At 38.9% G+C, this 25417-nt stretch overlaps 1 protein-coding gene across 3 annotated transcripts; it reads right to left on the bottom strand.

The window, feature by feature from the left end:
• Positions 1–48: 48 nt before the first annotated feature.
• LOC147170087 (girdin-like) lies at positions 49–25287 on the bottom strand. 3 transcript variants are annotated; one of them, XM_086082940.1, is made up of 29 exons: positions 24665–25287; positions 24504–24595; positions 21200–21305; positions 19358–19427; positions 19135–19193; positions 18924–19007; positions 18638–18778; positions 18216–18394; positions 15546–15627; positions 14832–14990; positions 14344–14490; positions 14102–14246; positions 12572–13195; positions 12280–12485; positions 12012–12206; positions 10408–10538; positions 10146–10287; positions 9895–10071; positions 9640–9801; positions 9286–9563; positions 7933–8076; positions 7629–7815; positions 7363–7508; positions 7180–7272; positions 6867–7066; positions 6586–6666; positions 4197–4403; positions 3999–4064; positions 49–3119 (listed from the first exon to the last, which is right to left on the bottom strand). In XM_086082940.1, exons 1-29 carry the CDS (start codon positions 24725–24727, stop codon positions 2146–2148), a joined length of 5340 nt encoding a protein of 1779 aa, XP_085939066.1. In that variant the 5' UTR covers positions 24728–25287; the 3' UTR covers positions 49–2145. The 3 variants fall into 3 exon arrangements, with proteins under 3 accessions (XP_085939066.1, XP_085939067.1, XP_085939068.1); XM_086082941.1 differs by lacking the exon at positions 6586–6666; XM_086082942.1 differs by lacking the exons at positions 4197–4403; positions 6586–6666 and having other exon boundaries at positions 24665–25284.
• Between the last annotated feature and the right edge of the window lie 130 nt (positions 25288–25417).

Here is a 25417-nt window from a genome sequence, read left to right as displayed (position 1 = left end):
CAGCAGTGGAAAAAGTAGTCAACATAAAAAAAAAGAGGCGTTTACTAGTGTTTTGCTTATATATTTACTTTATTAAAAGGGGACCAAACCACACACGTTCTCGTTATAGCTTAAATAATTTACATCTTATATCACATATAAACATCACATTTCTTTTAACTTCACATTTAAATGTAATAGTATTAGTGGCAGAACTCTGGGTTTAACAAGTCAAAAGCACTGAGCACCAGGGCACAATTACAGGATAAGTATTTTGTCAATTCGCAAACATTCAAAACAGGATTGTCTGGCAGCAGGTGAAGTGAAGCTACACAGGGGGATCCAAACTTTGGCCCACCATTTTAGCAGATGCATTTTAGTGGAGAACAAGTCTGCTATATTTACCCACAAACTGTAGGAAATCCTATATATTTTGCTTTACCACCAAGTTGGTTAAAAAAAAAAATGCTCTGAATATCTTTACCTACAGGGGAGGAAAAAAGTATGTGAAACTTTTGGAATTGATTAAATTTCTGTAAATATTTATCATATAATTTGGTCTTTATCTCAACCACAATTTTACAAGCAAGCTGTTTTTCAAACTAACACCACAGAAATATGTTTTCGCTCAATTATTATTTTTTAATTGAAAAATAATACGGAAGTAAATATCCACAGGACATAGGGGGAAAATGACAATGACATTTTAAGCCAGGAGTGTCAACTCATTTTCATTATGGGCCACATTATAAGTAAAATGTGAAACCATTTCAGCACCTCACCATATTTCATTACGTATAAGATGGAAAAGGTTACAAAAATATCTGAGAAGGTTTCGATTTTCATCAGTCCGTGGTTTAGAAAAATTGTCTATGAATGGAGAAATTTTCTGCACTTGTTGCCTCTCTTCCAAGTAGTGGCTGTCCTGTAAAAACACAACACTACTTTTATTCTGTGAAAAGATTAAGCCAAAGTTGAATTGTTTGGTAGGAACACACAATGACATGTGTGGAGCAAAAAAAAAAAAAAATGGCACAGTAGACCAGCATGAACACTTTATCCCAACTGTGAAGGATGGTGGAGTGAGCATTGTATGGGTGTGCTTTGCTAACGCAGAGCTTGGACAGCTTGCTATCATCAATAGAAAAATTGATTTACAAATTAGCAAGATATGTGAAGAATTTGAGGCCATCAGCAACAGAATGGCTTCAGAAGTAGAACATACTTATCCTGGAGTGGTCCACTCAAAATCCTGACCTCTACCCAATTAAGAGTTTAAGTAGACTCCATTTATTCTTGTCATTTAGGTGAAGATCAGACTGCATTTTATGGCCAATTTATACAGGAATGTAATTAAATTCCAAAGGGTCCACATACTTGACACTGTACACTGATGGATTGATTTTAGCATGTGCAATCAATTATAGGTGAAGAATGCCAGTGGCCCTTGCATCCTTTAATTTTTCCGTTTGTGACCCTTCAAAGTAAAAGTTGGGACACCCCTGGATAGATAGTAGCATATGTGTACAAAACATATAATGTAATGAATGGAAAAGAATAAAATACGGATACAAAAACATAGCTCACTGAAACATCTGTTGCATATTTACAAATAAAAGTGGGTAAGTCAGTGTTAATGCAGTGGCAAAAGTAGCTTAACTAAAGATATACTTCTTTCCAGAGGCGGGTGCGTCAATGAATTTTGATCGTCCATCAACAGTCAGGACACCCTTCCGTCATCGTCAATCTTTCGAACTGAACAGTGAAATTGCCGATTGCAATGGCATCCGTTATTGACGGACCTTTCCATCAATATTGACGGAATTGCCCACCTTTCTTTTCCAAACCTAACATTAACGTCAGGCTCTCGTGCAAATGCATGCGCTAGGCATTACTGACACCTAGTTGTAGAAACAGCGCACTGCATGACATGCTTCCAATCCAAAGTCATTGTGAGACTAATTACCATCATGGTTTCATGAAATAAAATTCCAAACTTATTAAAAATACAAGCAGGAACATATCTAAGTAAATGTAATTGTGAGAGCAAGAGTAATTGTGCTAAGTAGACATGGATTCAAGTTCTTTCTAGGCTCCTTCTCTCAACCTAGTACCACAAACCAAATTGTTATTGTGCACTTTCCCATGTTGAGTGTTTGCAATTTGTTACGAATGGACTCGCGGCTCACTTGAGTGCCGTTTTGCATTGCAGGTTGACTCACAGAGGAAAATATCTGTGTGGTCGCTTCTCTCAAGCGCATCCAGACAACTCTCCTCTGACTCACTGAAGATTGTGTTGGAGAAGACGGAGTTAAGACTAAAGGGGGAGCTTAAATCTGACTCCTGCGCAGGTTTGGGATTGTCTTTGGTCACAAAGACTGTGGGGTCTCTTGGAGGTTTGACTGGCGGGCTGAGCTCAGGCCCACTACGTTTGCTGACTTGTTGATTGGGCGCAGCCGCTGGTTCTTGCTTCTCGTGGTTATTGAACTTGTCTGAGATGGAAGCAGGAAGTGTCTGAGTCTTGACTACCGCCCTGCACTCGTTAATACTGGGGCGTCTGGATGACCCGTCAGCTGTGGAAATGACACTGCTGGCACGAGGGAGACTTTTAGACGACCTGTACCCTTTGAGTCGGCCTTCTTTTCCCAGCGGATTGGAGAAGCAATTGAGGCATCCGGACATTGAGGACGACTTCCCTTGAACATAAAACACTGTAACAGGTGAACAAGTTGAAGTATGGGTACATTCAGTATCACCGCAGTTAGATCTCGTGCTTAACATTCCCTCTGAATCTGACGAGCGACGTGTCACTTTTCCTTTCGATCCCCTTCGAATGCTCTTTGTTCCCCGTGTGAGCCAGAAGTCGTGATTTGCTGGAGGCTCTTTCTGTTGGGAAATTAACTTGAGCTCTGATTCCTGGCTGGTTGTCGTCGGCATGGTCAAGGCTTTCTCCTTGTGTGCCGTGGAGGAGGCGTGCTGGGGTGTGGAGGCGCCCCTGGGCGGCCGGTGCGAGACCGACGACTGGCGAGACAGCGGCTGCTGGACAGGGCTGCTGACATTTGACCAGGGTTCGTTATCCAGGCTTATGCTGAACTCACCGCTGCTCTCGCTTTGAGCTCCACTCTGGGTCACATTAAGCCCTGGGAAGACAATATTGTTTTTAAAAAAATATATATATTTTTTTACCAGGGGGTGTAAAAATTAGTGCGTTAATTTAAAGTTCCTTTCACGCCACTCATTTTTTAAACGCGCGATTAATGGCCCCTTACTTGGAAAGCCTATACTGGGGGAATTCCAGTCGCAACACAGCAGACACGACCACATCAAAATTTAGCAGTAATACATTTAATAATAATGCATATATTTGTGGAGACTGGGGTCAAGTTGTATTTTACAATTTTAAAAATGTGTAGAGTTTCTCAAATTACTTCATGTTAAAGATTAGATAGCTCGTTATCTGAAAAGAAAAATGCACTGAGCTATCACCGTCTTACAAATGCAATTATGCCATCTAGTGGCAGAAAAATCTATATCACAGTTGTTTTATTACAGTACATCTTTTTAATTTTAACTAAATTTTATTAATTATTATGAAATTACTGTATCAATGACTAAAAGATGCAGCCATATTTCTATTAGTTCAAATTTTTTTCCATTTATGTTACCAAAGGTATGATTTTTATTTATTTTTTATTGTACATTTAGAACAGATATAACATTTTTGATTAATTGTGAGTTAACTACTGAAGTCATGCATTTAATTACGATGACAATTTTTAAATTTTTACTCAAATGTCTCGAGCTTCTGTCACATTTGCAAAAGCATCATATCGTTAATGATAGAAAGGGGGCAGCAGATCCACGTTTCTTCATCGTAGTTTTTTTCCCCTCTGTGGTCAGCATGCAGATTAATATGAAACAAGGTCATGTTAGCGATTTGATGGATTTACTCTAATTCCTGCAAGGGTAATACATCTGTATTTGCGGAATCCTCTAAACCGCTATTCACAAAGCTTTACCGTCATGCTGCAGCTCGTCGGTGTCCTCAAAACCAGATGGCGCAGCGCTATCATTTGAATCCTTGTCTGTGGAGCACAAATACTTGGTAAAAGACACACATTTACATTCCATAGATTCCGGAGTTTAAAATGCATGATTAAAAAAACAAAAAACAAGACATGGTGTCAATGAAATGAATGGCTTGCAAATGCGTCTACCTAGCTGGAGTTGTGGCACATCTGGGGCATCGGCGTGGAGTTGGATGGAGGGTTCAGAGGTGGGATGCAAGTGAAGTGTGGATAGGAATGAGGTCAATATTTTTTTCCTGTCCTGCACATCAGCTTCAGAGGCTTCCAGCTCCTCGGAGCTGTATGCCCATTGCTCCTGCTCCAACGGGGCAGAGGGGTACGACACGCTACTCAGGGCTGCAATGTTGTGCCAGAGAACCGGACAGTTGGGAGGTGGAAAAATAAATAATAGACTGAGGTAAATGAGCTTTGCTGGGAAAATATCCTTGTCTTCAATTACAGCCAATTTGATGCAGTCTGAATCCTATGGATGCTTATATTATTATGACTTTTATGACGTTATTTTTAGGGAAGGGTGAGAACCGATACCAGGTATCAGTGCAGATACCAGCTTTATTTTAAGGTATCGGTACTCGCGACGGTAGCTTGTGACTGTTTTACAATCAGGAACTAGAAATGTGAAATGAGAGGAATAGAAATTTGCCATTATTTTAAAATATTTTTTAAAGGAAAAATACTATGCAGTGTTCCCTCACCCAACCGCGATATAGTGAATCCGCAATAAATGAACCACGAAATAGCGAAGGACCACTGTATTGCGGTGGCGAGCGGTGACCTTTTAGAGTGGGCATGACTTATATGTGAGCGCCCGCAGAAAAATATTGGTGTATTTTTATTATTAATTTGAATATTAACTATTATTTTATTATTATTTCATACCACTGTGTAAGTATAAAATTAAAGCGGAAATATTCAGGGCTGACGCAGGTTGATGCGCACACACACTAATGTAACCAGCTCCTTGGTGAGTGAAATGACAAAAGCACCTGCCCACAAATTTACTCATACATTGGAATTTACAGTATTCGGAACTGGCTCATGCCCATGAAGTGGGCTCAACCCGGGAGAAGAAAAAATGACATCGCAGCAGAGCCGCAAGAGGTTTCAAGTAACAATAAAGTTTGCTAACCTGTGGACAGCCAGCGAGCCATTTATGTTTCTCATACGTCCTTGCTGGAAAGTGACGGACAAAATCCTTCCCCGTTTTCGTGATGATTAGGCTACTTCCCTGGACGCTGGAGCCTCCTCGGGCATGAAATCTGGCATTTGCCGGCCCTCTATCTCAGGGACGCAAGGCCGCGGAGCGACGGGCCATACATCGTTGGAAAGGTCTTATCAAGATGTCCCCGGTAGGACGTATAGTTTGGGAGTTACGGCCGCCCAAAGACCTCCAGGACACCAAGTATTTTCAAAAATGTACCCCGCCGGCGATAGTTCCCATCCCGGGTAAAAATCCGGCGTTTGCTGGCCCTCTTCTCAACCACCGACTGTTTACCGGAGAACAGCCAAGTAAGCTGCTTTACTGCCAGCTTTTTTTGCCATTCAAGAGGCGCACGCACAGAAACAACCTCTCGGAACTAACACAACTTGATTTCTCATTGCTCATGCGCGAAACAAGCTGTCGCCTTTCCACCTTTCCGCAAGGAAAACAGGACAAATTAACACAGGAATTTAAGACCAAAGTAGTAGAACTAAGGTATTGTATAATAGAGAACACTGACAGCTAAATATTTTCAATGATTTTATTGACGGCTTGGGCATGCATCGCATTAATAGCTTATTATGACCGCTCGCCACTGCTGTATTGGAACATATAGGTCTTTCTTTAAAATGAGCCGCCATTTTTTGGGGGAATTTTATGTCGTAGTGGTATCGGTAATTGGTATCGGTATCTGTGACTACTAATCACAGTCACTAGTTGAGTATTGGTATCGGTCTGAAAAATGGTGGTATCGAACATCCCTTGTTATTTTAAGTACTGATGTGTTGGAGTGTAGGCACCCTATAATGTAATGATTTCCTAAAAATGTAATAATGCCTGGAAATGTAGTACAATTTGCCTTAACACGATCAAAATGTAAGAAAACCCAATAATGTAATAGAAAAAAATCTGACTGCTATTGTAATAATACTTTCACTGATAATGTAAAACCTTATTCAATTATTGTGAATTTATTACATTTCCAGGTGGATCTTTTGTTCCTCAAAACTTGTCAGTTAATGCAATATCTGCACTGTATGTTCATTTTTAGTCCAACGTTCTACTACAATTTGTGTTTTGAGAATCGAAGACTGTTACATAAATTCACAGCAAAAATTGGTGGTGTTAAAATTTTGGTGTTGAGTGTTTCAAAGTTGATTTTATTCCATTTTTGATCAACCTAAGTGCAAATTTTATTACATTTTCAGGAAATTATTACACTATAGGGTGCTACATGGAGTAACATACAAAGTAAATGAGGTGGTCATGAATGAATTAGCAGGTGAATTAAAGGCTGTAGTGAAGAAGGGATCTTACACAAGGAACGTTGGATGCAAGACTTCAATTTATCTTTGCTCTTCAGCCTGTTCCTCATATGAGGAAACAGCTTCAGTGTGGCTTTTTACCAGACAGCATCCACATAGGCGAGAAACAGATGTGATGGATTGAAACGAGAGATGAAGGGAAGAAGGAGTGAAGAGAAACAAGACAAAATGAGAGACATTTTGGTGCATGCAGAGGAATGCATACGGACGAATGACACGTTGGACGCACACGATCATAGCTTGTTAAATGCGAGTCAGGAAGCTCATACTCACTATGAGGCTGCGGTGGTACGGCGTCGCCTGCAAATGTGGACGTCGAGCCCGCAGAGCCATCTGAACCGATGAAGGAGCTGCTGTCGTGACAGGAGAGGTGTGCGTCCGAATGTGTCGACGTGAGAGGGTGTTCTAATCCCTGCTCACGACTATTAGATTTGATCAATTTCTTCAGCTTGAGAGTGATCCAATTTCCTCGCCTGTTGAAGATGAACATGTACAAAAGGATTTTGTCAATATTATGGACCCCGCAGAGGTGGAAAGAGATTATTAGCGCACCATCCGCATCAACTGAAAATGTCAAGCATCTTACCTACGAGGAGGCGAGGGCTCATAGAACTTATACTGGTCCATTATCTTCTCCTCAAGCTTCTCCTTCTGCCTCCTCAAATCATTAAGTTTGTCACTGATAATGAGACACAATTTAGAACTGAGATGACATTCTGCATCTTCTTCCACTTTTAAAGCCAGCATGCAAGTGTTTTTCTCTGCTTACATATATTGTCGTTCCTCTATGTGAAACAGATCTTTGCTCTCCATTGTCTGTTCCAACAGAGTTCGGTTCTGCAGCATAAGTGTGTCAATTTGACTGAGAAGATGGTGATTCTCCTCCTCCAGGTTCCCCTTCAACTGGCTCAGCAACTGGTCGCACAGGCCAGCAGGTGGTAAGTATTCAAACCAATGCAATAAATTTGATCATAAAGAGTTTTACGCAACCCTGAGAAATGTCGGAACGTGTGTGTTAAGAGGACGAGTGCACACCTCGCACTGGTTGGTGAGCTTTGTGGAGGTGATATCAAGTTGCTGGTAGTCCTTTTTGAGCTGGGAAAAGTCCGCCTCCAGCCAGGTGTGCGCCAGCTTGCTCTCATTTAGTTGGCTCTTCAGCTCCTTGTGGTCTGCTGTCAGCAGCTCATTGTCCTTCAAAAGCTGACGATAAGTTTGGTTCAACCTGGGGGGAAAAAAACAGCACAATATTGTAGCACATGCACTTCAGCTTGTGATGACATGTGAGGCCAGATCTGTTCGAGACTTGTGTGTTCATGCGCTCATGCTCCTCTTTTCTCACCAGTCTTTCTCATCCCGAAGCCTGCAACATTCAGCAGCGGCGGTCCTGTGATGTTCCTTCTCCACACTCATCCTCATCTGCTCTTCCTTCAGGGCTTTTTCCAGATCTTCTAATTTGGTTCGCTGCTGCAACAGGTTGTTGTACCTACAGCAAATATACCAAATCAAACAAACCCATAATAATAATAATAATAATAATAATAATAATAATAATAATAATAATAACAATAATAATAATAATAATAATAATAATAATAAGGCTGTCAAAATTAAAGCGGTAATTCCGGAGATTTAAAGTGTAAAAAAAACAAATAACTCTGTGTGCACTGTGCAGCCAATCTTGGAGGAGTCACATGGATAAACATGGCACCACACACAGAAAAATCGCCAGTGTTAGATAACACTGAGAGTGTTAAATCTAACACTAAAAAAGTGTTCATATGTGTCCACACCAATGAGTGTAAATCTGACACTTTTCAAAGTGTTTACTTTATACACATTTAACCAGTGTTACTCCAACACTGTATCGTGTTAAAAATATTTATTGGTAAACACTGAGTAACGTGGAGGTAGTTTTACTTTATAATGTACTTTCTTGATGCCTGTTGGACAACTCTAAAGTAATGTGCGCACTTTGCAGCGCCAAATTCAAATACCATATTATTTGTATGCCTTTTTGGCGCATAATCTCAGAGCAAAATTCCCTGCTCAAGGTACCTCCACGGGGCCTCGCAAACCAATGCTACTGGAGTGTAGTACTCGTGAGCAGACCTAACATGCAAGCAAGAAGTTCTGAGAATTGTTTCTGAGAAAAAAGATGGCCTGCAAAGCTGAGTCCATTGTGATTGTTTTGTTTAAACCTTGTATGGCGTTCGGGTTTATGAGACCTGTGTGGTACCCCGAACATCATACAAGGGTTAACAGTTATATTTTACAGGAGAAGTATTTTATTCAAGGACCAAAGAAAGCTGTTCGAGCAGTCTTTGAGTCTAAATATACTTTCTATTTGATGATTTTACATTAATTTCAAGATTTTTCTTAAGTAAATATCTGTTATAAGCTTTGATGAACAAAGTAAAAGCAGAAGTAGAAAAAATGTGATTAATCGCGATTAATTGTGATTTAATCATGATTAATTACAGAAAATAGTGCGATTAATTAGTTTAAAAATTGTATTGTTGGACAGCACTAAATAATAATAATAATAATAATAATAATAATAATAATAATAATACAATTCAAACTCATACAAATGTGAAAAGGGATATATCTCTTTGAAATAAACAAAAAACTACAGAACTTTGAAACAAAAAAAAAGTTTGCACAAACAACATTCCCCCATTGCTTTGCTCACCTGTCCTGGAGTGTGCGGTGCTCCAGCTCCAGGGTCCGATGGGCATTTTTCAGACAGCCGTGCTTCCCCATGAGGACTTCATACTCTGCGGCTTGCCGTTCATGGAGAGCCGCCAGACGCTCGTGATCGCGTAATAGCTGTTCATGAGCACCGCGGAGCTCTTCGCGTTCACGCGCCGCACTGTCCCTCTCGCTTTCTGTTCCTACTCGCTGCTGCTGCAATTGAGCATTCTGAGCCATCAGGGAAGCACTCTGGGAGTTCAGTGTGGATTTTTCCACCTGGAAAGGTAAGAAGTCCCGTTCATTTGAATGGAAAATAAAAACATTCTACTTTGTTTTTTTCCCTTTCCTGTACCTGCAGGTCCGCATTGTGCGCCTGCAAAGCGGTGTTGTTCTCCTGCAGGGAGGCAGCTTGCCTCTGCAGGGCGAGGATCTGAGCTTGTTGACTGTCGGACTGACTCTCCAGCTGCTTCAGATGGGCCTGCGTTGCCTGGCGCTCTGTCTCAAGTGTTGCATTCTAGAAAGTGGGTAAGGGGGGGTGGGGGGGTTCTATTCAATGTTTGCATCAACAGAGAAATCGTGTGGTGATTGGCAATTAACTGCAACTTACATTCCTCTCTACTTCAATCAGTCGGTCTTTAATATTGAGCAGCTCTTTTGTGGCTTCGTGGCTTTCACGCAGCCATTCACTCATTGTCTTTCCATTCTCCCCCACTGGGGTGGCGCTTGACTCGGTCACCTCCTCCTCCTGCTGCTTTTGTTGCAAGGCCTCATAGCTCAGTTTCACCTGTGTGGTGGAGCAGAGCTCAAACACTTGGAAGACATTTCAGTAAAATCGTCGTGTCAGGATATGTAACTTACAGTTCTGAGTTCATGGCGAAGCTGTTGATTAAAGGTAGAGTATTCTTGTAGACGGGCCTCCAGCACAGCCATCTTATCTTCTTTAATTTGAAGCGACTTCTTCATTGACAACTCCAACTCTGACTCCAGCATATTGAACCTGCTGCTTGGACAATTAAACATATATATATATATATATATATATATATATATATTTATGTGTGTATCATCTTTGGGTGATGTCTGTTTGCTATTTTGAAAAGAGAAACAATACAATTTAGACCTGCGTTCGGCTGTGTCAGGCTCATCAGACAGTGTACTTGATCGGATGAGAAATGTCATCTCGTGCTCATGTGACAGACGTTGTAGTTCTTCCTCTCTCTGCCGTGTCTTCATTTTCTCACTGATAAGCTCCTAAAGAGAGCCAACAAATCAGGATTAGTAGACAAAATGTGTATTCAGTACAGTGCATAATACATTCGACAATTAAAAAAAAAAAACACTTTTTAAACATTCAGTATTCACTTTGATTTGTTGCTGTCGATTTTTCAATGTTGTTTTTCTTTTTAGAAAGCAAATAAAAGTAAGGGCTGTTGTTTTTCAGATTTTAAAAAATGTGAGGCATTAATTTTCTTTGGAGAGCGATGACGGATGTTTGTTTGTTTATTTATTGAACATATAAACAAGTAGCAGGAAAAAAAATGTAAAAGAAGAAAGAAAAACCTTATACGATCACCTATTAGTCACAATTTACATCAGGGGCGCTCAAGTCTGGTCCACGAGAGCCCCTATCCAGCCTGTTTTCCATGTTTCCCTCCTGCAGCACAGCTGAATCTAATGATCAGCTAATCAGCAAGCTTTGCAGAAGCCTGATAACGATCCTGATCATGCATCAGGTGTATTAGTGGAGAGAAACATGGAAAACCGGCTGGATAGGGTCTCTCGAGGACCGAACTTGAGCACCCCTGATTTACATGTTCAAAAGGGAGTAGGATGAAGTTGAAAACGTATCTAGTCCTACCCCTTATTCTTTGTATGTTTTGACTTATTTAATTATTGACACAATAATAGGTTAGTATATTTCAATGAAAAAAAGAAACATTTCTAAAACCTGCTCGAGTATACAACTGCACTTTGACATGTTCGTACATTTGCCAGCAGCATATGTACATGAAATTCATAAGCATGCACCATAATACATCCTCACATACATTCATACTGATACATCAAAAAAATGTACAACATTTCTGCAATTTTACCAGCTCATGTCTGATTTAAATAAGTTTCCTGAACTTTGTTTTTACGTATATTATACAACGCAATACTATTTTCCTATATGCCATGATTTAACTTAGAATCCAGGCAGAGCTTTATATTGTTGGTAAATATACAGCTGTACAATCCCTACAAAATGAATAAAAAGAAAAATGTCTATCAAAATGATTTGCGAAATTAATTATAATCTGATTGTTATGATTGACACGGTGAGAAAATTCTTGAACAAAATGTTCTTTGCGGTAGTTATTAGTTGCTGTGGTGTAGAACTGCACTTCATCACACTGAACGCTGTCTCTAATAATTTGGTTACTTAGTTCAGCAACATAGGAGGTGCAGTATATAATACTGGAGCCCCTCTCAGTAAGATGCAGTGAAGTTCTGCTAACTACAACCTCGTTAGTGCAGTAATAATATCTCTGTGCAAATCAAAGATTTCTTTTTTTTTTTTAATTAAATTGTCTGTGTTCATGAATACTGTACTTTCGTTTGACAGTGAAGTATCCTAAATATTGTGACCTGTGAGTATTTTATAAAGCTGTGAACTGATAAAAAAAAAAAAGAAGTCCATTATGAATCAAGGTCAGAGCAGATTAGTAGTCTCCTTGTTACCTCTCTCAGGGTGTCCAGGGTCCTCTGGTCGATAGCAGCTTGCTTGGCCAGTTCTCTGTTGTCTCTCTCCAGCCCTTTGACCCTCTCAGCTGTCTCCCTCAACTCCTCCATCTCCTTCACTAGACAACGCATCTCCCTTTCCAAGCTCGCCATACAGACATTACTGCTGTCCAAATTGGCTTCTTGAATTTCAGCCTGACATGGAAGATATGGACACTGTTAGGACTTGCTCATCCAAAACAAATACAGCACTCAAAATCTCTTATACCTGCTGGCGCAGTCGTCGATTCTCCTTCTCCATTTGCCTCTTTGCCTTCTCCAATGCTGCCGTTTCTTGTTCCAAACTTTGCTTCTCCGTTTCCACTTGATCCAGACGGCGTGCTGTAATCCGGACTTCCTCTAAAGTGGCCTGGAGGCTTTGGTTGTCTGCCTCCAGTTCTTGAACCTCAACCTCCAATCGTTGGACTTTTCGCTCTAAAGGGAGTTTAAAAACAATCAGAAGACTTAAAGGGGTCTCCTAACAAAAAACTGATTTTTTTTTAACCCCCCACAAAACATACCAGTGTTAGCAAGGGAAGTTTGCAGTTGTTGGTTAATGGAGTCCAGGGTCCTGCATTTGGCCTCCAGACGCTCTGTGTGCTTGTTGGAGTTAGTGAAGCGTGCTGGCAGGCCTATGAAGATGTTGCCATGGCTGGAGCTGCTGCTTCTTGAGCCAGGAGAGGGATTGTGTGAGCCATCAGAAAAATGGACACCATTGGGACTATTTTCATACACTTCCAGATCAGACATGACTGATATAAAATGCTCTCTGCTGTTATTGTCCTCTAACTGTCCTTTCTCCTGAATGTGACGGGCTGAGAGGTGGAGACCTGCATGGTCTTGCTCTGGCATTTGGCATTCAGGATCTGTATTGAACACTTTCTGTTTTACTGCACCAATGTTGGTGCAGATTTGCTCACGTGAGCAGGAAGTCAATGATATTATGTTTTCATCTGATGATGAGGTCCACTTGTCAATATAACAGACACGATCCTTCTCACTGTGTTTGTTGGACTGTGTGTCGTTGTAAATACAGGATGCTCTGAGCTCCTCGACAGTCTTCAGCAGACTTTGGTTCTCCTTCTCCAACTTCAACAGTCGACTACGGATCCGCTCACTCACCTCCTCACTTAAAGTCTGCTGCCCTGTAGATAAACATAGAGCAGGGATTAACGTTGGCCACCAGAGCTTGACATTTAGGAATTAACATTGAATTGGAAATATAGAATGTTGGCGGGCTTTATTTGTCTATACAGAGTGAGCATAGCTACACGTACAGTCAAACAGAGCTAATTAACTCATTTGCTCCCCAAAACGTATAAAAACTTTCTATTTTAAATATCGCCATCGTCCCAAAATGTATTTATACGTTTTTTATGTTTTTTATTTTATGCTAGAGCATACAGAAAGCATCTGAACTGAAGAGAACGCTTAAAGTAGGAATGGCCAGATCCGGTCCTCGAGGGCCGGAGTCCTGCAAGTCTTAGATATTTCCCTTCTTCAACACAGCTGATTCATGATCAGCTCATCAGCAAGCTCTGCATAAGCATGATAATGATCTTGTTAATTGGAATCAGCTCAAATTTGAGTAGGGAAACCTCTAAAACCTGCAGGACTTCGGCCCTCGAGGACCGCAGTTTTCCATTCCTGGCTTAAAGCAATGGTAGTTATTACAAAAACGACCAGCAGGTGTAGCAGAGTATAAGATCAACCATGTTGCAAAAAGCTCTTTCCCTCAGTGTTGTTAACAGATTTGTGAATAATGATGAAAGTTAGCTATATTCTAATGCTAATTGCTGCAAAACGGAAACTGATAGAAATATACTTTTTTTTCCTGAGGAAAGAAGAGACTCTAATCTTTCTTTTGGTGGGCTCCATGTTTTTATAGCAATAGAACACAATATTCTGTGGGCCTTGCAAAATTAGTCAAAATCCAGTAAAACAGCTGGGAGCGAAGGGGGTTGCTTCAGTGAAATGGCTGGGAGTGAATGAATAAATAAGGTGTATAAAAAAAAAAATATATATATATATATATATATATATATAAATACCCTGAGAGTTGTCTGTGCTCTTGGCTAGTTGCTCTAGCTCCCATCCCAGGTGCTGTGACTCCTCCATGCTCCTCCTCTGTGCTAAACACAGAGTCAAGTTTTCATCCTGCAGCTCCTCAATGCATTTGCGATCGACATCTCTTCCCTAAAGTGGGGATGCACGTTGATTAGTTTGAGTTCAAGATATTGAAATTCATATCTCCACTGCAAGTGAAGAAGACTGAAGAAGAAGTGACGATTACTTGTTCCATGTCGTGTATGCGGGCTTTCAGCAGCAGGCTGTGCTTCTCCAGCTGGTGGATTTGATCGGAGCGTGCCCTCCAGCCTGCTAACTGATCCTCGAGCACCTCTTTGGTTTCCTGAAGCACTCTGTTATCCTCCTTGAGCTCCTGAAGTCAAGGAGGAAAAATATTTCTTGTCACTTGAATTACATAATACTGATATGTAATCAACCAAAATATCATTCTAAATGGTTGTTTTTGTTCCCATTTCCAATTAATTGTATTAAAAGTATGATACACAAGATTGAGTATAAGCAAAAGAAAATTATATTACCATGCATGTTAAAATCATGATTAGTAACCACTATAGCAATACAGTAGAAATCCATACAACCCTAAAATGTGAAGATTATATAAATACCTTTACTATGTATGTAGCAAATAAAATAGGGCAAAAGAATAAACATGGACTTTTGGGTGTGTAAAAATAATGTATTTATTGATTTTACCTCCACTTTGGCCTTGTAAAATTCCATTTTGTGCATTTGATCCCTGTAGCGTCCCACCTCACACTCCAGCTTGTCAGCTTTCAGCGCTCGCTCTCTCAGAGAATCGAGCTCATCGCGGTAGGCACGGGCCGCTCGGGCGTCTATGAGAAGCTTCAAATTCTGACAAACATTCAGACAGAAATAAGGTTTTTATAACAAATAGGTCTGAAAACTAAAATCAGATTTTAAAAAAAGTGACTGTGGATAGAACTGTGACAATCCCATTTGCACTAGGTCAGAATTGTCATTAGGCATTTAGCACTAGTAATTTCGCAGGATTTAATCAATGTAAAGTCAAACTTTTGCCAGAACCAGAGTATGTCTCCGCATTAAAACATGCTCCAAATAATGATTAACATGTTCATGTGGTATTTATGCCATGTTCTGCTCTTCTTTAAGAAAATAACATTAACCTTAACAATAACAAAAATGTATTAATCAGGCTAACAAGTGCTACTAGGTTAAAAGGCTTGAAATGAGTCAAACTTCGTCGCTTCCTCAAATACCAATTTCAATCTGCGCTAAATGAGAAGTTTAATTGCTGTTAATTCCTAGTCAGTAAGAACAGATTTCCCATCTGAGTGCAATTTTTAAAGCTGTGTAATCTGCAGAGAAGGGTCAGGGGGTTACTGCATTATGTGTTACTGTCATTGTTGGTCTTGTTTTTCTTCAAACCTCTTGCTGGATCCTCTTCAGCTCTGCCTCCATGTTCTCCAGCTCGTGTCTGTTGTCCAGCATTTGTTCGCTCTTCTCTTCTCTGCAGGAATGCAGAACCTCTTAGTTTTTCATTGACATAATAATCACATTTCATTCATTTTCTAGACATTATTAACAGTTTTTCCTTTTTGCGGCAGCTGCCTGTACCAAGTTATCTGTACGTATCCAGGCAATGTTCAAAAGCAGACCTGCTTATACTGTAAGTGGTTTTAGGGCCATTAAAAGAAAGCGAGAATAAACACCTTAATGTTTTTATGTGTTTGTTAAAAAGACAGTCTGAGAGACCCTGCAAGCAGGGATAACACACTATTATGATCAACATTGCTTTCAGAGGTCCTAAGATGGGTCTTGAGATAATGTGCATGTGCATACATGAACTGCAGGAGCACAAAGCCAATGTGGGTCAGAAGTATAGTGCGCAACCACTGAAATTGCCAGGCAGGCATTAATGTGGGCCAAACTCCCCGGGGCATCTCTTATCCTGTGGTAACTCTCATTCAGTCACTACTGGAAGGTCTCCAGAGGAGAGACGGCTTACATTAAGTACCTTGCAGCGACACAAGTCCAACACAAAAGACATGTTATTTACATTTTATTTTTATTTTTTATTTTTTTTTACAATTAGTGATATATAATAAAGAAATGGTAAATTATTTTAAAGAGTCACAAAATACAAATGCTAGGATGAAATGGGCTACCAATGTTGCATTAAAGTAGCACTAAGGAACTTTTCAACCTTAATAAAACGTTTTTATTACTCTTCTGATGAAACATCGACTTAAAACTAGTTGAATGGTAGCTTTGCTATGGCCTGAGGGGGTCTCTATTATTTTTACTGGCACTAAGCAACTTTGAGGAGGATGGTAGGAACACTGCCACACAAAAAAACTACAAATGTGCTGACTGCTTTATGGCATACGTCACTTCCCTCTTTATCCATTCCTTACAAAGACGGAAGTCAATTTGAATGTCGTTTTACGATTACTGCTTTCCTGGCAGGAGCTGCAAAATAACTGAAATGTTAAAAAAAGAAAATGGAAAAGAAAATGGAGAAAAAAAATGGAAGCTACCCTGATATAAGGACAGTCAAGGATCAACATTGGTCCTGCTTTCAGTTGCTGGCATGAGTTCAAAAATGACGCAATGCGCTTGTCCTCATTGGAAATGTGGTCTTCCTTTAGGCATAACATTACCGCTTTTGTCCATATGGTGCCGCCATAATCAACATAAACTGAAAGTTCCTTAATATATATATATATATATACACATGCATTCTCTGAGAATATATAGTTAGTATTAAGAGAGATCCCAGGGTGATTTTGTATATATGAAAATATCTAGCTGTGTGGAATTAAACTGCATCATACCTATAGACGCTTAAGGCATTTTAGCTTATTGTGCATAACAATTAACTAATTTTAGGATTTACAAACTAAGTAAGAAATAAAAGACCAATCATCTTAAAATAAAATTAATAATCTTAGAAATTCTGCTCTTGCATAGTATATAATTCTCAAAACAAGATCAATAAGACTTTATTTCTTGATATAAGAGTTTAAGTCTAGGTTAGATAGCTGATTTTTGCAGTGTAAGACTCTATCATGTATCTTCATTCTGTCATGTAGCCTAATGAAGCAATGATGAACATATTATTCACTAAATCGCCATTGAGTGAACTATTTTGTTCACACAAATGCCTTGTTTCTTCAATCAAAAATGTTACAATTTAGGGACCTAATAGAGTTCAAGACAAATGTATTTATTTTCAAAGTCAAAACAAATATTCTCCCAGAGTGTATCAAAAAAAAGTTCTGTACAAGAGAAGGAACATATAACGTGAGCGGAAAGATGAACTTAAAAAAAGAGCCATTTAGAATGACTCTAAAAAGCATATGTATGTGCATCACCTGGGCTGGAGTGGATCTATGGAATGGCATCGAATCTGATATTAAAACTTGTACGAACTTGAGGCAATTCTAAAAGGTTTATACAAATTACTTTATGCGGAAATATGCAGTGGAATTAAATAGCTAATGAGTAAGAGGTGTATTTTTTTTCCTTGCGACAAATATTTATTTTATTTTATTTTTAATACTGTATTCATCAATAAGTCTACTGAAACTATTTTCTTCTTCTCAATTGTCTTCAGTTTTTCTAATATTGTACAATTACAAACGTGTATACTATTTACACAATTTGTCTTTGAGTTATCGTCAAACTAAATGACCATAAACGAGTATTCTGTTTGTGACAACTTTTTTCCCTTTTTTGTATTCTTACATTGTATATTTAATGCCTGTTTTTTCTTGTGCTACATGTAAATAAGTTGTTTTTTGTCCTCAGTTTGAGGTTCTGTCGTACGAGAAATGTAAAACCAAATTGTGGAAAATAAGGGGTAGGATTATTATAAATTCTGTGAACTTCAACCTGCTCTTTTTGAGTACCACTGTTGTATAACTTTTGTTTTGTTTCACTTTTGCAACATTGCATTAGTGTTAGGGTTAAATAATTGTGTGTTAATAGTCACAAACAGCCAAGCATAGTTTTAATCCCACATCAATTTATAAGAGAATTCTTGTTTTCGCAGTAAGGTAAAGAGACCTCTAACTTTATTTACAAGATACTCACAGTTCTTGTCTAAGTCGTCTGATCTTGGCCTTCGAGTCGGCAAGTTCTACAACCAAATGTTGCTGAGTTCCCGCCTGCTGCTGTTGCATGCTGGGAGGGTAGACGGCGGACTGCGGGTTTGATGTGCTACAGAGAACACGAACCACACCTTCCCTTTCCTGTGTTAGCTCTGCTATAGTCTTGAAAAACAAAAGGGACATACAGATCACCACAAGTTAAGTCACAAGGTTACTTGATCATTTTAGTGGAGGAATGAGATTTTTCTGGTAAATTTCAGGCTTGCTTGCAATGCTTGATTGATAGATAGTTTGGATTGATTGATTAAGACACTTTAATTCATACTCTAAATCTGTTGTTAAAAGTATTTCCCAGGAAATTGGCAGCCCAATTCTCAGCTATTTCCCACCAGTATCATGCCTTACCTCCAAATGGTCGTCCCTCTGGTCCAGCAAGTGCTGAAGATTGACGGCCATTGTCTTTGCTACAACTTCCAGCTCATCAGCGGGCATGTTACTGCACTCCAACCAGTGCAGGTCAAGTAGGTTGTCTTGACTGTGGGTCAGCTGGAGAATATTGGGGGGGATGCACACACGTACTGTAATTATCAACATATTTGTTGTTATTAGGTTACTCTTGCACAAGTGACTTTTTTTTTTTTTTACACAGAATTATATGTGACAGATTTTTGGGAAAAGCAATCCTATATACCTCTTGAATATGCACAGCTATGGCTGCTTTTGTGTCAAAGTCAAGCATCTGGATTATTTCAATGTACTTCTCTTTCTTCTCACACTGAAAATGAAACAAAAAAAATCATACTTTCTGCTTCAGATAACTTGATATGGGATCATTTTGCCAACAATATTGTAATAAGTACTGTACATCACACATCAATATTAGAGACCAGATGAATGTTTACCTGAACTGCACATCCCAGGAGCAACAACAACAGTTTCTTCATTTCCAACAGACTTTGCTCTGTTTCAAGCAAGAACCAATAAAATGCTTAATACCGTCATATTAACAATTCTCATTCAAGACTCTAAATAGTCCATAGGTGTCAGAATGTGAGTGCCAGCTCCCCTGCGAGTTTGTGATGCTATAATGAGGAAAGTACTACAGAAACTGGACGGTTGGCATACCAGTGTGAGGAGTCCGCGAAAGCAGCAGCACATTTGGAAGAGGAATAAGGATCAACTGTCTCAGGTTTTCCTGTGAAAGAAAACACGAACAAAAGAAAGAAAATACATAACATTCACATAGATCAGCGGTCAGCAACCTTTCCTGTCAAAAGGGCCAATTAGGCTAAATAAATAAACAAAAATGTGACCGGAGCCACAAAACATTTGAAGATTGTGATGAAGGAAGTATGTTAGTGTACTGAGGGCCCAAGAGCTTACTAGAGATGCACCACAACACAAACATATGACAGCGGCATCCAATACGGAGACATTCCTTTTCTTCTACCTTTTATCTTCCGTTGTTTAATTTTTTGTGTATGTCATTTTTTTATACTTCATTTTTCATGCATATTTGTACTTTTCTGATTTTCTGTCAAATTTCTGACATTGTTGGCAATTTTGTGGACATATTATTAATCATCATTTTCGGAACTCGCTCCTTCCTTTTTGGGGACTTTTTATGGCTATTTTATTGATATTATGGCAATTTTGTGTACATTTTATGGTAATTTTCCGATATTTCTTGTTTTTGAAATTTTATTACTTGTTAAATGTTTTTGTTTCTGCCTTTAAAAAACAAACAAACAAACAATAACAACAAAACCCCCCCATAAATGTTCTGACTTTTTTGGCAAGTCTAAACATATTTTATGGCAATTTTCTGCTTTCACTACTTTTTTTTACATTTTATGGTATTTTTTTCCATTTTATTTATTTATTTATTTGAGACATTTTTAGGTAATTTAAAAAACGTTTTCTTTTACAAATTACAAATTTTGACTGACATTTCTTTAAATATTTAATCATTCATTTTTTAAATCAAAATAATTTATTAATTTAGAGAATATTTTATCAAAAAAAATAAAAGTAAATATGTATTAAAAAAAATCCAATATATATTTTTAAAGAGATCCACATGGAGCCACAGGATAGGGGATAAAGAGCCACATGTGGCTCCAAAGCCCTGACATATATCAATCACACATTGTGGCTAAACATGAATGCGGATAAGAATACAGGTAAATGTTTTAGAAAATAATGTTTGATATAATCTTTCATCAGTAAAATTGTTCAAAATTTCCTCACTAAAATGTTTCAGTTAATGCAAATGAAGTAAAGCATCTCTTAACTAACAGCCAAAACCAGCCTAGATAGAAGCAATACAAAATAAAATCCCAAACTGTCCTACGATAAAATTTCCCCCTACAACAGTAAACATTGGAGTATAAATACAGTGTGTCAGCAGTACAACTGTATCAGGAATGATTTATCCGTTGAGTACAAATGAAATCTGTAATTAGGCATGCTGTTGAAGATGATGCTGCAGAAAAGTAGTGCCACCACGTTTAATTCAAGAATTTAAATGCTCCGCCCTGCTCGAAAATGACATCCTAGTAATCTCAACAGATTTTAATGCAAGACATTTTATCTCAAACTGCAGTTAATTAATTTGTCAGAATAATATAATCTGACAAGTGCCACAGCAATCCCATGCTTGAAATGTGTGACTCTAAAACGCTGTCGGGGCTCAGACTGCAGCTTTATTGCGGTATTCCAACTGCTCCTATGCTGATTGCACAGACGTTGACATGGGTGACATTTAGGGCACGCGTCTTAAGACAGAACTGTGAGAAATTCAGTCCCACCAACTATCCGGTTTGCGCATGTGTTATCCAGTGCGTGTGTGCAAAGTTGAGGTGCAATTGAAACATCCAAAGCAAATGTTCCAATTTCATAATCCGATGTTGTGAGAGAGGGTTTAACAGCATGTAGCTTGGATGGATGCGGGAGAAACTCACTCACCAGATAATATGTCTTGATTTGCTGAACAAGAAAGGTCAAGGTCGGGACCCTCTGACTCGGATCCTTGCTCAATTTGCTTGCAGCTGGAGGTGTGGCCGGAGGATGACTGATGACATACAAGCAATCTTTCATTATCTATCTATCTATCTATCTATCTATCTATCTATCTATCTATCTATCTATCCATCCATCCGTCCATCCATCCACAAACCCAATTGCCAATTCCAACAAAGTTGGGACGTTGCGTTAAACATTAAAAACTGAATATAATGACTTGCAAATCAGTTTGAGCATTTAAAGTCTTGTCTTAGTAGTGTATTCAAGTAAATATAGGATGAATGCTTTGCAAATAATTGAATTTAGTTTTTATTTATGTTTACAGTTTTTCATTTGGCACATTTCTTGACACTGAAATAACATTTTCAAAACTGCAAGCTCATTTGGCCAAACAGACTTACATTTGTGCACATCAGTTCATTAGCAAAAGCACATATCTCTCCTAAAACAGCTTACCTATGTTTTAAAATCATTTTCTCTTTCACACATTTCTGTCATATAAGTAGTCAGTGCCCCCGCAATGTATTGTCCTTTAGGCATTCTGTGAGCACTGCAAGTCAAAATCATTAGATGTTTTGTCACAACAGCAGAGGTGCTGCTAACAAAATACAATTATATATAAAACAGAGGGGGGAGGGCGATTTTACAAGAGCAGTTTTAAAAGTTTTCGGTTTGACATACTCCACTCACAGTCAAGGAAATTGCAACACTTTATATTCACACAAAAACCTACACATTAGAGTGCAACAAAAGAAAGTGTATGCCGAATTCATTATATTTATAAAAAACTAATAACTAAAATTATATCTAGCGCACAGCGTAAATGAACCTACTACTGTAACACTTTCACTACACTGTAAATTATGTCGAGTAAATTTGACTCTATTTAAAGTGGGACCAAATAGATGAAGAGAATAAAATAAAATTTGAAAAATAAATAAATACAAGTCACTCAAGGGTTGAGGAACAAACTCACGACCTTCAGCTTGGAAGACAGCCGATCGACTCCCTGAGCCACACAGCTCCTGCTGTGTTTTAGTATATCACTCGTGTCAGCTGGAAACTTCATAACTCCAAGAGACCAAAAACGATGTTTGTGTTTGTGTTTGGTCTCCGTTTGGAGATAAGCAAACAGTAGGCGGGGCATAGCTCAGGTGGTAGTGCGGTCTAGTGTCTCCCAACCTGAAGGTTGTGCGTTCGTTCCTCAACCCTTGAGTGACTTATATATATATATATATATATATATATATATATATATATATATATATATATATATATATATATTCAGTCCCACCAACAGCCATTTGCACAGATCCACTGAGGCAATTAAAACATGTACTAAGACATTGGCAATTTGATGAAAGCAATGAGGAACGCCATTCAGTTGGCACAATTTGTAAGATGGTTTTGAGATTTGTCCATGGTATTTTGAAAATGTCATCTCAGTTTCAAGAAATGTGCCAAACCTATGGAGAAAAACTGTTAACACAGCGCCCCAACGTCATAGGAATAGGCAGTCACAATTTGACAATGAACAAGTCCGACAGGCATATCTAGGAGCTTTTGAATCATTTGACTGTTGATATTTTGAATACATTAAGAACTAACGATACAATAAACAATCATGTTATTGCGAATTTGACACACTCAGCACTCGCACAATAAAAATGCAGTTAGCTACTCGGTCATCACGCTGTTCAGTCTTCCTGTCACCGCCCATTTTTTATTGCCCCATTTCTGTCACCCCCTCGCTCCTCCTTCCCATCTGTGTCCAAATGCCACTAAACACCAGCAACATGGCTTTAATCTCAGAGGGTCTCCCAATCCAAGAGATTATCCCGCCTTAACCCCCCCCCCCCTCCCTTCCAGTCAAGCGATGTTTCTCATGCAGAGCTGGCTATTGTGACACTGCTTGATAAAGTATATAAATGAACACTGGAGCCTAATGGCGGACAAATGGAAGCTTTCTATAACTCTACTGATTAATTCATTTTACCCTTCACGAATAGAGTGTCCAGTATGTCACTTGCTAGAACTGAACAACTGCCAGCACACCATAATTTTTTCGAAGGGTGGGGATAATTCCCTTTGAACATACGCTGCTCAAATCATAATCCTTTAACTAGCATCTCGACAAAATTTACGATGTCTCATTTGTTTTGGCAGGATTTGATCTAAACTTGATGAGTTACAACAGTAGTGACAAAACAGTGCACTGATGGATTGACAAAAGAGCACGAGTCGGATCATTTTGGCATATTTGTACAATTAGTACTACATGTTACTTAGCGAGGCAAAACTGTGCACTAATGTGTGCACATGTGTGCTACTAGTAGTACAGTGAAGCCAAGGATGTTAATTAGTAAAATTGTATAATGTCACTAGTAGGACTGTCACCATCAAATATTTTTAGAATTGATTATTCTATTGATTATGTATTGATTAATTGAATAAAAATAGACATCTTGCTATTATTTTACTGTTTATTAACCAATTTATTTATTCGGCATTGTTTATTGATGAAACACTGAGCTACTTATGGGTACAGACTAATGCGAAGGGCTACATGTTTCATATGCACTTCAGGTTTTAACTAAAAAACAAGTACAGGTTATTCATATTATGACTGCAAAATAAAGATTATTTTTGTAATAGATTGAACTATTTTATTCAGCTTGGTCCGTAACATGTCAGAAAACAGGGGCAAATGTTGATTCATTGTTTTCTAAATAAGTCATCTATATGTATATAGCACTTTCAAACAGCCATAGCTGTCACAAATAAAAGTAAAATCAGTTGTTTGCAAATGTCTTATTTTAATAAAATGCAAAAAGATGATCATTCTGCTTTCCTGAAGGTCTACAGAAATCAGAGAAAATGTATGTGTGGCTGAAGTCAGAGGATTTGAACAATTATAAGATAAACAATGGCTCTATATGATAATTGCTTTATTTGCTGATTAATTTGATGATCGAGTAATCAAATAATTTTAACACCTCTGGTTACTAGTAGCATGCAGTTGTTGATTAGTGCACCGTTTTGCCTCACTAGTAGTAACTCATAGTTGTCCTACTAGTACGCAGAAATGTCATGCGGTAGTGAAAAAAGTTGTTCTAGGAAAAAGAGCATACTAGTACATGCATAGACATTAAACTTGACTTCATGAATATCAGGGAGGGGGCGTGGGGGTTGCTATAGCTTTCAATACCAACATTTATTTAAAAAGGTGACACAAAACATGACTTACATTTGGCTCATGACATCATTCAAAAAGACTCCATCCAGCAATTCACTGAAGTCCACATTCCGGCCTTCGTCATGAGAAGCAAAGGTCTTCACCTGCAGTGATGATCAGTCAAGTCATCAAGTCCATCATTATCACAATCACTTACAGTGTAAATCACTTACCCAGGTGACAAGTGGGCTCATCATGAACTGATCCAGGAAGGGCAGAAAAACACCGTTTTCCATCTTCACCCAAAGGTTTGTCAGAAATCCCAACTCGTCTAACTTGCTTGAGTCTTACAAGTGAATTATCCAGATGGTCATTATTTTTAAAAGCTTGTAGAAAATGCCTGACTATCAGTCACTTCTCCTGCTTCCTTCACTCCGAAACGTCTGATGTCATGCATCTGTTGTTATCTCCAGCAAATGAGTTGGATACGAGAGTATACACACTACAAGCATCGTCCACTGATCCAAATGTTGCAAAGGCTGTGAAGCCAGCTGCTCCCCACCCTCTCCGATCACCCACAACAAAGACTGCTGGTGATAATTCCTAAAGGTCTGCACAGTTTAGCGCCAGCATAAACATCTGAAATGTTAGCGGTGTAATCTGGGATATCTTTCCCCATCATCTTTTTACCATGACAGCCTCAACCCAAAAACCCCTCCCCGTTCATATAATACTGTCCTACTCCTACATATTAGCGAGTTTAGCTCAATCGTCACGGTCATCACCAATTAAACAGCCTTCACGTCAAAAGTTTTCATGTCCACTTGCCCAATTCCACATATCACTCATTGGCGCGTTTCTCTCCATTGTTAGAATTTGTTAAATTTGTTCTAAAAACGTCAGCAGTGTCCCATAATTGACTAATATTTGAACTGGACTGAAAATACCTGTCGTGGCCCAAGACTGCCACCCTGTGTTGAAGTCAA

Source organism: Leptonotus elevatus, chromosome 8 (assembly GCF_054856555.1).
Source record: "Leptonotus elevatus isolate MCC_2025b chromosome 8, RoL_Lele_1.0, whole genome shotgun sequence".
NCBI classification, from domain to species: domain Eukaryota; kingdom Metazoa; phylum Chordata; class Actinopteri; order Syngnathiformes; family Syngnathidae; genus Leptonotus; species Leptonotus elevatus.
This window is presented reverse-complemented; position numbering and strand designations above follow the sequence as displayed.